A 14,380-nucleotide genomic window follows, 5' to 3' on the forward strand; every position below is an offset into this window, starting at 1 on the left:
ACTCGAGCGTTATACCGCAAAAAGCACAAAGGCAAATATCACGAGCAAACATATACGCATCATACACACACATATGGACGGTTCATCCATACATRCATACTGTCACAAGCACAGTCGGCGGGCGGGTTGCTGGTCAATCACATTTCGCTAACAACAATGACGCAGGATAACAGGACAACAGCACGACAGGACAGCCGCGCCACGGAGATGATGTTGTTGGTGTATGAGCCTGCTGGTTGCCAAAAGCCGGTGTGTGAGATAAATATTTTCTGCAAACATTTGCACAAAAACCGGCATAAAGCAGAAGGCGGGCAAAAGCACAACAACCGAGTGTGRAGTATGGTGACAGCAGCCAGCGGACACACGCGGTCGCTTTGTAAACAATTCTTATCARCCTTAGGTGGGTCCTTAAAACTTTAAATTGAGGCTATTTTCAGTCTTTAAATATTATCGGTAACGTTATCATAAAAGGATATTTCTAATTTCGTCTATCTGGGAACCAGCATTACCACCAAAACCTCTTTCCAATAGGTACTACTTCGGACTAAGTAGGCAATTGGTAAGTAAAGTCCTCTCTCGATGAATAAAAACTAAACTCTGTATGTCACTCGGAGTCCATGCGGATAAGAACAATGAACGCAGCGGAAGCCCAGAAGAGATTATTACTGCAGAAACCATCAAAAAAGTCCACAAAATAATTTGGGATGACCGTAAAGTGGAGTTGTTCGAGATAGCAGGCACTCTAAAGATATCAACTAAATCTGTTCATCATATCATTCATGAATATTAGGRTATAAAAGAGCTCTATGCAAAGTGGGTGCAAAAAAAAAGTGTAGTTTCACCAAGACAGTGCGCCGTGTCACAAGTCAGTGAAAATGATGGGAAAGATCGGTCAAATGAGCATCGAATAGCTTCCGCATTGACCATATTCTCCAGATCTTTCCCCCATAGACCATTTCCTGTTCTCAGGTCTTAAAAGAATACTTGATGGAAAGAAATTTCAAGGTGATAATCGAAGCTGGTTGCAGCTAAGGACGAATCATTCTACAATAGGGGAATCGAAAAGTTGACGAGCCGCCATAATCAGTGTACCACCATTGAAGAGAACTGTGTAGAATAAAAAAACGAATTTTATCAAAAATATGTTTTATACTTTGATAGCCCGAAAACTTATGATTTGACTTGCTATGTCAGTAAAAATGCTCCTARTATTCTCTTCAAACGACTTCACATAACYTCACAAAAAATTAATCGCACGATATTGGAGGTTACGCCACATTCCCACGACACGAGCTAATGCGCTCACGAAAAGTTGGCTTGGCTATGCGGCATTTATCGCCATATTGTTGGAACCGTAGATCTCCACAGCGAGATGATCCAATTCAGGCTAGAAAAAGTAATGAATCATGATTCCGTAGCGTTTCCCATTGACTGGAACATTATGATCAACTTTATTTTCAAAGAAGTATGGACCAATCATTCTCTCTGCCCATGGAACACACCCAACAGCGATTTCTTGAAGATGTACGACGTCTCAGCAATGGCTTGTGGATTATCATCATTCCAAATGTGACAATTTTGATTATTTAAATTCCCATTMAACCAAAAGTGAGCTTCATTGATTAATAAAATTTACTTGTGAAAACCGGGATCGTTGGCCATCTTGCTTTGGATCGATTTACAGAACGTGCAACGCACTTTATGGTCATTCAGCTACAATACTTGCAAAAGTTGGATTTTGTAGGATCGCATACCAAGATAATTCCATAAAATCTTCCATGAAGTGGATGGACATAGCTCCAAATGTTGCGCGCGATGGCGGATGGACTCATTCGATACTCTACTGCACAGCGTCACTGTATCAAGTCTGCTGGGCGTTTGTATCGTACAAATCTAAACATGATTTTGCTAATATATTTCCACAATTTGCACACCTGGTTCAGGAGTAAGTAATACCCTTCATCTAAATTATTATTAGCACTACATGGGGTGTGTTTTTAGATGCTTAGCATTTCTTAGAATATTTCATTTCTTCTTACTGATTCCGTGAAATTCCTCAATTATATGGCTCTTATGAAAATTGAGTGAGAATGGGTAACTCTATCAAAGTGGCTAAGCAACACTATTCAATGTGAATACCTGTACTCTGTTAACATACATATATGCACATAATTGTGTAAGCTGTAAGCAAATAGTAAGCGGTTGGTCATAATTTTAAAATTTTTAATTTATTCTTCAAAATCTATGTCGCCCCCTTCGCACCAATACACTTGTACCGAAGAAAACTGTCAGACCTGTTTTGATGTGGATTCMGCTCACCTTTACGGCGATTTATCGTCTGTTTTCTGATCGTTAGCATASATCCAAGACTCATCGCCAGTAATAATATGTTTCATAATATCCTGATAGGCGCAAAACGTTGCTTCACAGATGTTGTTCTTAGGCCTAAATGATCTTTCAAAATGGTTTTCACTGATTCTTCCAATATTCCAACGATGGCAGTAAGATCTCTGACTATTAATCGTATATTCTCAAGCAGCAATTGATTTATTCTATTGACGTGTTGATCATTATTTGATGTTGATGGCATTGCTGGACGTAGTTCCTCATCAACGCGTTCTCGACCCTCTTTGAATAATTTGTGCCAATCAAAAACACTTCCACGCGACAAACAATTATCACCGAAGGCCGTTTCCAACATTCTGAACGTTTCGGCAACAGAAACTTGATTCAGCACGCAAAAATTAATGGAAATTTTTTGTTGAATAATTTCACTCATCGCCGAATGCACTTTATGTAATGCAGAAAGACAAGTATATTAAACACCAATGATTAATTCAATGTGAAACATATGTCACTGATAGTCATACGAGTACCGACCTAGAAGAAAATATTTCTCGAAAAAACTGATTTAAAAAGTCTTGCTATTTTATGATGTATTAGGGATACCCTAACATTTACACTATGCTATGCATGAATGTCCTGCAAAATGTAATGAAATGTTGTTGTTATTATGAAAAAAGTAAAAGCAAATAATGTCAGCCACAGATGGCCACCGTTTATGCTGGCCGATGGCTTTTGTTTATTCACTGAAATGACCATTCGCTTTGGCCTTTCGCCGCCTTGGGTCGCTAGAGTTGAGTTTCGTTTGTGCGATTTCAGCATTCGAACGCAATAAATCATTCCCCAATTGGAGGTGCTTAACGTTGGAGGCGACATTGGAAGGGGCRTAGTGTGCCGCCGTGTCAATTTTGGGAGCAGTTATGCCAAAAATGCAATTTTGAATAGACAACACATGGCCAACAAGTTATTTATGCTGTCTAACTAAAGTATTATTAAATAATTGTACATACATACATTTGTATAGATGCCAAAAAGATGGTAAATATGTATTTTTTTATTAGTAAATAGCAGTTTTTCACCAAAACTCCTTGGCGAGCTCCGTTCGTATCCTCTGGTTAGCTGAAAAAACATCCATTTGAAGACGTGCCACTTGTAAAGTGTGAATGATCCTACCCAGGCTGTGTGCTGGGGTTGRGAACCACCTGGTAACAAAAACACAACCAATGAAAAGAAGAGCTGATAAGGAGCATACATACATCAGCTTTTTTGTTGAATAAGTAGAATTTTGTAGAATACAAACTGGTTGAATCTTATCGGTGTGACTTTAGACTTGAAAATCCACAGTCGACCAAAATTTCACCATGCATTAAATCTTCGAAAAGACCCGTGAGATCGGCACCATCAAAATCCAACGCAAAATAACTTTTGCCAACAGGTGCTCCCTCCAACAGAGTAGGCAATTGAGAGGTAAAGTCCTCTCTCGGCGAATAGAGACCAAACTCTATAAGTTACTCATTATTAACGTTCTGATATATGGTGCAGAGACATGAACGATGACTGCATCTGATGAGTTGGCGCTACGAGTTTTCGAGCGAAAGTTTCCGCGGAAGATTTATGGTCTTTTGCGCATTGGCAATGGAGAGTATCCGATGGAACGATAAGCTGTACGATGTACGACGACATTGATGAAACCACTCCTGCTCTGAGAGTATTCGACGCAGTACCCGCCGGGTGAATCAAGAGAAGAGACTCCACTTCGTTGGAAAGACCAAGAGGTGAAGAACCTGGCTACCCTTGGTGCTGTCTCTTATACACATCTAGATGTGTATAAGAGACAGCTCCTGCTCTGAGAGTATTCGACGCAGTACCCGCCGGGTGAATCAAGAGAAGAGACTCCACTTCGTTGGAAAGACCAAGAGGTGAAGAACCTGGCTACCCTTGGTGTCTCAAATTAGCGCCACGTAGCGAAACGATGAAATGACTGGCGCGCTGTTGTTAACCCGACTATTATCGCGTAAGCGTTGTCTACGCCAATCAAGAGCACCAAACTTGTAAAGAAATTTTCTAAAAACAAAATTTTAGAAAAACGAATTAAGTATTTAATCTTTTTATTGAATCACTAGCGCAGCCTTCATTTCATTTTTGTCATTTTATCCGTCAATTCATTAATATTGAAATCTTTCGGCAGATTGCAACCRATGGTAGTGATAACTTTAGACGCCACCGCAGAACCCACGGCAACACAATCCTTAAGTTTATAGTTATTCAGAAAAGCATGTAAGAAACCGGCCACGAAAGAGTCACCCGCACCAGTTGTATCGACAACATTTGGAATTTTATCCACTTTACATTCACGATAAAATATTTTGCCCGGTTTATCCGATCCATACTCAACATTGCTTACGAGTAGTACGCTATTCTTATCATTTGTTATAATCATAATACGCGGACCGCAGTGATACTCAAATATCTTTCTAATCGCCTTCTCCGAGTCGTTGCCGAAACCCATTCTATTAGCTAGGGCRCAAAATTCATTGCCATTGCCGAAAATAAAGTACGCGGCACATGCGTATGCCATGACATCTTCGAAGTTTTCGCGGACAATAAATTCGGCACTCAAATTGAGCGCCAACCAACGACGACCGCTCACATAGTTCTTAATCATATATTCGCACAACTTCTTACGGCCCGGTATGATGAAGCCCTCCACATATATAAGTTGCTTACGTTCGGTTGGACGCAAGAACTGTACCTCCTTCTCGGCTTGTTGCATAAGCTCTACACTAATACTTTCCGAGGCGCCAATGTTCGCGTAAAGCGTTTCAGTGTGAGTATCCTTATTGATGATGGATAAACACTCTCCGGTCGGCAATTCTTTGTGTGTAAATAGACTATAAGGATAGAAATAGACTATGCGCCATTAAATTTGGGAACATAAAAGTATTACCGCACATCGATGTCGTGTTCTTTGAAGTATTTGCGTAATTTCTTGCCAGCTTCATCGTCACCCACTAGGCCAATGAAGAGCGAATTGTTGCCCAATTGTTTCAGTAGTCGCACCGTATTGAGCGCTGAGCCACCAGGACTCTCCACACATTTTACCCTATAAGGAACAAAAATTATTAAAAAATTGATGTCCACACAGTAAACGCTTACCTCTTGCAAGCTTCCTTTTTTAATTCCCTCAAAGACTTCACGTCCAAGATACCCTTGGTATTTTCTACAACGTTAAATTTTTTCAGTATTCCRATTTCGCTGTTGGGCAGTCGCGCCGTGTGATCCAGCAAAATATGTCCAACAGACATGAATTTATATTGTCTAAAATGAAAGTGATTTGTAATCTCTCGGCGAACAAAGATCAAACTCTATAAATCTCTCATTATTTCCGTCCTGATCTTTGTGATGATACATATACAATGACAACATCTTATGAGTTGGCGTTACGAGCTTTCGARAGARAGGTTCTGCGGAAGATTTATGCTCCTTTGCGCATTGGCAACAAACATGAATWTATATTCGTAATGGCGAATACCGAGAAATACGACGACATTGACATAGTTCAGCGAATTAAAAGCCAGCGTCGTTCGAATGGATGAAAACACTCCCGCCGAGGGAAGTAGAGAAACACCTATACTCCATTGGCTGAGAAGGGAAGGCATTAGCGGTGCCTACGCCAGTAAAGAAGAAGTGAGTGGAACTACAGTTTCATCTAGGAAGGCTCCTGAAACCCCAATATTAAAGATCCCAAAGTGTTTTCGCCTTTACCGCGAAACTGATGCTCTAAGTGCATTATCACAGCCCTAGTGTCGGAATATTTAAGAAGATCACAAAGTGAACAATTAGCTGAGGGTTYGGAAAGGATGATAGCTCAGCTTGTTTAGGGTTCRCTTACTTTAAATRTATTAAGTACCATAATAAGAGAGTWATAGCCACTTTCTAAGTCAGTTTAAGGATGATCTAACTCATCTTGATCAACTGTATTGGCAAACCCGTTTATACTAAGGACAGTTGAAAAGTCTTCTCAGTATGTATCACAACGTACCGGCGTTCTAAGCTCTCCAARTGAGTTCCCTTCTAGTATCAGTCTCATAACCTAACCATATCTTATCTTTCCTCCTCCTGGCTCAAAAATTACTAGATTGCTACTAATTTCAAAGTCGTCAAATTTTTTCATTTTCATGTACTAACTTTGGAAGCTGTTTGTTTGTCGCAGCAGCACCGCCTTGGCGTTCACTCTGAAATAATTTAGAAAGAAAGAACTTTAAAATKAAATTGGTTGCACTTTTTATAAAACTTTTTATTTCTTTACGTTTTTACTTGCATCGCTGCTTAAAGACCGGCAACGGATTTGCAGGGCCCAGCTCCTTTTCTTAATACACCCAGCAATTTTTCTTTTTATTTTTATTTGCTTGGATGCGGTGTTTACGATCCGGAGGCCTGCTAACATTTTAACGCTTTCAAAATGTCACATAAAATTTATCTATTAAAATTTTTCTAAAGGTTTTTGTGCATGGTTTAGCCGAAATGTGTTCAAAATATGAATGTTTTTATTTTATTTATGTTTTCTTTTGAAGTAACGACCGTAAAATTATTCCATCAATGTGAAACTCATGTCGTTTAAATATATTTGAGACATATTTTTCGAACGATAACCCGGTAAGAATCGAAAAATATTGCGCCAATTACTGGCACACTAAAAACTCCTGAAAGCGTACTGGAAATTATTTCTGAGATTATTTCACAATACGTCTTATTGAATAAATTTCTCCATGTAAGAAATAGTTATACGAGACTAATCAACTTTCGACGAGAATTCACTAATAATAATACATTTTTCGCAACTTATTTTTAATAACTTCTGGTCCAACTACAAAATTGTTATAGCCAAGATACACACCCGCCTCTGCGTAGCAAAAACTCACGTCAACAAATACAAGGAATAAAGCCGAACGATTTTCTACGAGACTACTCTCAGAGAGTGCTCATTACTAGGTATAATGGAACTGTGGAACGGCATTTTAACCCCCTTACGTACATCCGCAAACGAAACCATTGACAGGTGAGGAGTGCCGTGTCGTAGCGGAGAGAAAACAGACTGCCTACCTCGCAACGTTACAATTGAATTAAGTCTCCTCAACATCGCATTTAAGGTTCTATCGAGTGAACTGTGGGAAGGACTGAAGTCCACCGTCAACAAACTRGTTGAGTCTTATCAGTGTGGCTTTAGACTTGGAAAATCTACTATTGAGCAGATTTTCACCAGGCGTCAAATCTTGGAAAAACCCCGTGAGATCGACACACATCATCATWAAAAGGAACTGCCTTGGTATCAACATCTGCGCCGTTTGTTCTGCTTTCTCCAGAYTGGATGGAAGCGAAGCAAATGGTAGTGAACGAGGGCAAGWYGAAAAGCATTAACACCACCAACAATGTCAGCCTGGAAATCCAACGCAAGATAACTCTTGCCAACAGRTGCTACTTCGGACYGAGTARGCAATGKRGAAGTAAAGTCCCTTCTCGGCGATGAAAGGCCAAACTCTACAAGTCACTCATTATTCYCGTCCTGCTATATGGTRCAGAGRCATGGGYAATGATARCATCTAACGACTCGGCGAAACGAGTTTTTGAGAGAACGGTTCCGCGGAAGATTTATGGTCCTTTGCGTATTGGCAGGATGATCGATGACATGATGAGCTGTATGCGATATACGACGACATTGACTTAGTGCAGCGAATTAAGAGACAGTGGCTAGGTCATGTCGTCCGAATGGATGAAAACACTCCAGCTCTGAGATTATTCGACGCAGTATTTGCCTGGGGAAGTAGGGGAAGAGGAAAACCTCCATTCCGTTGGAAAGCCTAGAAGGAGAAGGACCTGGCTATAACATCAACACACACCTCCCTATTTCTAACGGCATTCTCTGACTAATACGATGTGAGATTATTGCCTTTAGTGCCGCTTGGCTATCGACGTACATATTGATCTTCTATATGTGGTGTCCAGCGTCGCTAGCTATCTCAGCAGCTTTCCTAACCGCAAAGACTACGAATCCGGACGGTTCTGCAGTATTCCGGCAGCTTGAAGGGTCACTTCAGATACAGCTCCGAGCACTAGTTTCCGGTGCCTACTCCATTAGTCACTTTTGATCCGTATGTGTAGATTTTGCAAAACTCCTGCTAATCGCGCTATGCCCGAAGGTTGTCGTGGAGAATTCACTGAACGCAGAAAGCTTTTCGCTGATATGTCGATTGGTGGTGGGTTGGAATCATTGGTCCATATTTCTTCAAAAATCATAACTGACTATTTGATGCCAGAAAGTGAAGCTTGTGATCTCACTCCTACACACCGCATCAATTAATGGATTTATTATTGACGTTTTGGTCGATTTGCTACACAGTCTGATATCACACCGTTAGTCTGTTACCTGTGGAGATATATTAAGTCTAAAGTCTATGCGGACAATCGCGCTTCAGACCTTGAAGCAAAACATCACGTTGTCTTTCGCCAGTGAAAATTCTCAGAGGTAAAATAGACACAACGATCAGACCATCTGCAGTCGCAGTCRAAACTTTTGAAAGAGATAATGTTCAAAAAATAAAYGCCAAATAAAAAATTAGGGAACCTCGAAATGGATCACCCTTTATTGGATAAATGGCGTAGGAAAATATAGAAATACCAAATATAGACATAAGACCCAAAGTATCTCTATCTGTTTTACGGTTAGCTTGAATTGAGTTTCATTTTTGTCAATTCAGAATTTGCGCTGATACAAAAACACTCCTCAAAATACTCTTCTTTGTKATCATGATGAAAACGCACGCTTGCTAGACACGCTATTTGATAACGTGAATGATAAATCCTAACGGTCGCGCTAACAAATTCTAACGTTTACTCAGCCAACTACGGAAAATCGTATATAAAACGTGCATTTCATGATTAACAAAGCAATTAATAATCAAATTATATTTCTTTTAATTTATTTGTAAGCTTTTTTTTTTTTTTGGAAGTTGAGGAACTGTATATGATATTAAAGAGAAAACCTTATAAAATGGCTACAAGATTTTTACTTTCAATGTTTTTGCGCTATTTTTAAGGCACTTACATAAAACCAACTTGAAAAACTTATTGTAAATTTTTTCATTTATGAGTTGAGAACAATGTTTGATGTGTGAACTATTACTATCAGAGCAGCAGTTTAAAATAAAATGGAAACTTAATTAAAAACGATGTATTGTACACTTTACTTTTTATTAAATGCATATTAAATGATTAATGACAAAATATGTAAGAAATTAAAATAAGACATTTAAAAATATTTGTGTGTATGTAAGTCACTTGGTCTGAGCTAAATACTATAGGGAAAATGAGATAAATTCAAATGCAGCTAGTTTAAATGGAGTATAGATGCAAATAACGATTTTTATAGTTAGAAAAACATTTRTATAATCTTATGTGCGGTTATTCGTTGCTTTAGTTTAAATCGTTAGTCATTTTCAAAGTTGTTCCATAAATAAACCCTTCCGCAACAAAAAATTATAAGCGTARCAAGCTTTGGAGATCTGAAAATAAGCAATTATAAAATTTTTGCCGTCTAATTACGGCCCACTCACTGCTCGAGACCTATTATGCGGTCACACATATGTATGTAAGTATAAGTCTGTTTCTGATTATATGTAGAACTCTACACAAACTTTTCAACAGCCACAGTTAAAACTGTGTAAAAGTGTAAGGGGTTTAACGAAAGAAAAAACACTTGAGTACATAAGCTTAAGTACTTATTAAGTGGTGGATATTGTGATGAAATTATGGCGCTGTATATTTATCAGCATTGTGCATTACCGCTTTGTGTACAAGATGAGACTGAGATATTAAATGAGTCAATGTCAAGGCATTTTCGACTAAAAATATGAATAAATGTGGCGTAAATTGAGACCGATTAGCATGCCTTTGTATGCGCGATGTATATAGTATAATATATGCTTATATATATATGTGTGTATGGATGTATATGTATATGTATGTATGTTTGTTTGTATCCGTGTGAAAGTACAAATGCACTTGTGGCATTCAAATGTTAATGAGGCAGCCAATAATTAGTAGTGTAACGATGAAACTACTGCATACTTAATAACTAATACAAAAAAAAAATATTAATAAATAATCAAAAGTTTTTGTTTGCTAAATATACTAYAGCTTTTGTAGCGCTTATTGCCGCTGTTTGAGTGCGTCAGTTTAATATTGCTTTTGTTGTTACGTTTCCGCTTTATTATATGTAACTTCATGGTAGATTGCAACCCACCACCGTCACCACTTTGGCCGCCACTTCGCTTGCCATACGCACACACTCACTTAACGGACGTTTCTSCAGCCAGGCATGCAAGAATGCCGCCACAAATGCATCACCAGCACCTGTWGAGTCGACAACTTCGTTGACCCGTGGCACGTGGAAGCTTTGAAATGTAATTGCACCTGGCGCTGCATACTCATCCTCGTAGTTGGTGATTAACTGTACACATTCACGGCCATTTGTCACCACCATCACTTTGGGTGTGCTGCTTTGCTCCAACAAATACTTGGCGGCATCATCGATAGTTTCGTAACCCAGCTGCTGTGCAAATGTCAAATGTTCCTTGCGATTGCCGAATATGAAGAATGCTGCACGCGCAAGCTCGCGCAGTTGTCGGAAGTTTTCTTTTATGATATATTCGGCATTTAAATTGATTGCCAAACGACGACGTTCTCTTATGTAGCTCCGTACAATGAAGTCACAGACATCTTGGCGTTGCGGCACAAAGAAACCTTCGATATAGAGTATTTGTTTGCGTTCGATGGGACGGAGAAAGGCCTGTGTCTCGTCATGTTCAGCTTTTCGCAAATGGTCGACAGATAGTTTGGCCGATGCGCCGATATTGGCATACAGCGCTTTTGTTTTCGTATCTTTGTTGATGATGCAGACGCACTGRCCGGTCGGTACGTCAGTCACTGTGGCGAGTCTGTGCAATGTAAACAGAAAAATAAATTTTTTCAAGTATTTGTATTGTTAACTTTTCAAGTATCTTAAATAAGTTGTGTATATATTTAAGTTTTGTGCATCAAATTTGAAATACAAGTTACTAATGATAGTATAAAGAATCCCATTATTTACAATATCACACGCTCACAGTAATTGCAAAGTTAAATATTTACATACATACTTATATTGTATTGACATTCACAGCTTTGATAGAAAACGTGCATGCTGACGAGTATTCCCCGAGAAACTTACTTTACAACAACTCAWGTGAACATGCAATTTTTAAGATGAAAGGTAGTGTACTGGCTGCATTGCACATGCAACGACTTTAAATGAATTCATTACAAACGTGTAAAAACGTGAACTTCGATTGCACCGAAAAATAAAAATCTTTTCATACAAGAACTTGATTTTGATGGATCATTTTTTATGGCCACTATATGCTGATCCAATTTGAAAAATTTATTCAAAGATTGTAGCATTGGCTTTGAATAAAATATGTAAAATTTCAGCTGAAATTTGTGGTYCAACCCCGTAATAACTCATTTCTTTGATAATATCGTTGACAATGCCTTAGCTTACTAATAAACAACTAGTCATATGGTAATACATTTTTCTAATTCTTGGAAATTAAAAATAGCTTTCACAGCTAACTGATTACAATGCTCCATTTAAATAACAAATTAATTTTATAATCCAGTGTGTAGGGAATTCCTCTGTGAAATTTGCGGGAACAATGAAGTCAATTTTAAATATAGAATTATTTCTACTCTATTAAAAAATTACAAGTATTAGAAGCGCTGCCTGCCTGCCTTCTGGAGGAATAAAAATTAAGTATCAAATGTCATTATGTTTGTTATCATGACTTGTTGATATAAGTATACAAATGTACTTAGAAAGAGATAAAAGAAAATTTGACATTGTTCTGTCATATCCATCGCTATAACAGAGATAAAGATAAGATCAACAAAGGTGCATGCAAAAATAAGAATGAAGGTGKAAATAAACATATTATGAATGTGAGTACGCACAGATATTAAAATATACAGTCACAGCTACTACACATACATAAATATTTACAAACAAAAAAAATATCAATTAAAAAAATGAAATAAAAATGCGAGGAATTAAAAGCATGAGTCAATGACACGTTTTATTGGGGAGCTTGCAATTSAAACCGCGACCATTGCACGGCTCAAATGTTGGCAAAGAATAAAAAACAATGACCCTTACAAACGTGCAGCGGCCGAAAGGGCTCAAATTAGTAAGCGCTCATGTGTAATAAATTAACACTTACATATATATATGTATGTGTGTATATATTTAAGCTCCCACTGCTTGCACTGGAATTTGTATGCAAATGAACTTTTAGCCAGAGCTAGAAAATCAAATTTATTTAACATTAAAGAGCGGAAATGTAAGACATGGTGTGTGAACCCTTCCGAAATGCATTGCTACCAATTTAGCGAGGCGTGACTTGAATTACAGCAGAASGTGCAGCCAAGCGTGACTATTTAAATGCGGGTTATATATAAGTGTGATACGCCATGCGTGCGCCTTAAGTAAACGCAACTAGAATTTTCAAAACACATTAAAATATTGTTACTTTTTTTGGTATAAAAAATAAGCAATTCGAATAAAATATGCACGAAAACATTATTTAACAGCTCCTTATTTAAGAATACACTTTACTATAACTCTAGCTAAATTTACTCTTARTCATGCAAAATTATTAAACGCACATTGGTAATTCCCACAAACTCACCTTGCYTCAATTTCGCGTTCCTGCAGTATCTCCCTTARCTTCTCTGCTGTTTTATCTTCACCCACAGCTCCAAAGAAAAGTGCATCGGTACCGAGCTGTTTGAGTATACGCACTGTATTCAAAGCAGAGCCACCGGGATTTACTTCAAATTGCACACTACAAGAAATATGTACACATATATTAATATTATAAACAAAAGTGAATATATACAGCAATGTACGTTGTATTGACATTTTAAATGTCAATATGACCAGCTGTTTTGGCTATGTAATCACTTACCGATCGGCTGCCTCAGCTGCTAACTTTGCTAGAGTRTCCGCATCAAGTTCGCCTTTCGATTCTGCCGGTATTTCAAATTGTTTTAATAGCTCTGTATCGCTTTTCGGAAGCTGCGCGGTATGGTCCAGCAGCACGTTACCAAAAGCAACTATTTTGCGTGGTCTAAGCGTGCGAAGGAGGTTAGAAAAAATAATATATATGAGATAATAACATGGTTATTTATTAATTACGAAACACTCAGTATTGAAATTATTTTAAAATTATGATATTTACGTATTATTGTAACTGCGTTCTCCATATACATAGTCTACAACTTTTCCGTAGATCTCTTGTAGGTATTCCATAGTACGATTAAAGAAAAGCATTTGACTAACAATAGCAATTGGTAAAAATGCGATTTCACTGTTAAATCAATAAAAGCAACTTCACTTGACTTTTGCCGAAAATGAAGGTTATTCACCAATGCACCAATAAACGCGTCAACGGTAGGCTTTCGACTGAATCTGTAGGTGCCAATAGATTGAAGGTTGACTCTGTTTGTGCGCGCCGCCGCAAAGCTCTGACGACTACATTAATGGGAAGCTAGCGCTTTATACGTTGTATTATTCTTCTCTGCTTTTGCACCATTTCGGTTTTCTGTAACCTACTCCGTAACTTGCTCTGGCCATAATTTACTGAAGTGGGAAACTAGTGCTCTCACTGATATTATACACAACTTCTTTTTTTATAATAATCAAATATGCGAATCTTTTCTGTGTGTGACTTTACTATTTTTCCACACTTGTCTAAAAACGGTGTTGTTAACTCTATTAGGTGGCCTCGGGGTGTAATATTGGGGCAAACGAATGCTTTACTTTCATTTAATAAAATACATATGTATGTGGTAAGAGATGGAATTTATTTGTATTATAATATTATTTCTATGGTACGCCGAGGCAAATTTCATGAAAAAACAGGGTTTTATAAATATTAATCTTTTA

At 38.0% G+C, this 14,380-nt stretch overlaps 2 protein-coding genes across 3 annotated transcripts; both read right to left on the reverse strand.

Annotated features, from left to right (window-relative positions):
- Positions 1 to 4,434: 4,434 nt before the first annotated feature.
- LOC108971907 (adenosine kinase-like) lies at positions 4,435 to 6,962 on the reverse strand. Of its 2 annotated transcripts, XM_018938264.1 has the most exons (5): positions 6,653 to 6,962; positions 6,532 to 6,578; positions 5,500 to 5,661; positions 5,291 to 5,446; positions 4,435 to 5,234 (listed from the first exon to the last, which is right to left on the reverse strand). In XM_018938264.1, exons 1-5 carry the CDS (start codon positions 6,788 to 6,790, stop codon positions 4,475 to 4,477), a joined length of 1,263 nt encoding a protein of 420 aa, XP_018793809.1. In that variant the 5' UTR covers positions 6,791 to 6,962; the 3' UTR covers positions 4,435 to 4,474. The 2 variants fall into 2 exon arrangements, with proteins under 2 accessions (XP_018793809.1, XP_018793810.1); XM_018938265.1 differs by lacking the exons at positions 6,532 to 6,578; positions 6,653 to 6,962 and adding an exon at positions 6,386 to 6,516.
- Positions 6,963 to 9,627: 2,665 nt separating this feature from the next.
- On the reverse strand, positions 9,628 to 14,164 carry LOC108971904 (adenosine kinase-like). The gene is made up of 4 exons (XM_018938260.1): positions 13,674 to 14,164; positions 13,401 to 13,562; positions 13,122 to 13,277; positions 9,628 to 11,336 (listed from the first exon to the last, which is right to left on the reverse strand). Exons 1-4 carry the CDS (start codon positions 13,763 to 13,765, stop codon positions 10,622 to 10,624), a joined length of 1,125 nt encoding a protein of 374 aa, XP_018793805.1. The 5' UTR covers positions 13,766 to 14,164; the 3' UTR covers positions 9,628 to 10,621.
- Between the last annotated feature and the right edge of the window lie 216 nt (positions 14,165 to 14,380).

Source organism: Bactrocera latifrons, unplaced genomic scaffold (genome assembly GCF_001853355.1).
Source record: "Bactrocera latifrons isolate USDA-ARS-PBARC rearing strain unplaced genomic scaffold, ASM185335v1 scaffold_365, whole genome shotgun sequence".
Classification (NCBI taxonomy): domain Eukaryota; kingdom Metazoa; phylum Arthropoda; class Insecta; order Diptera; family Tephritidae; genus Bactrocera; species Bactrocera latifrons.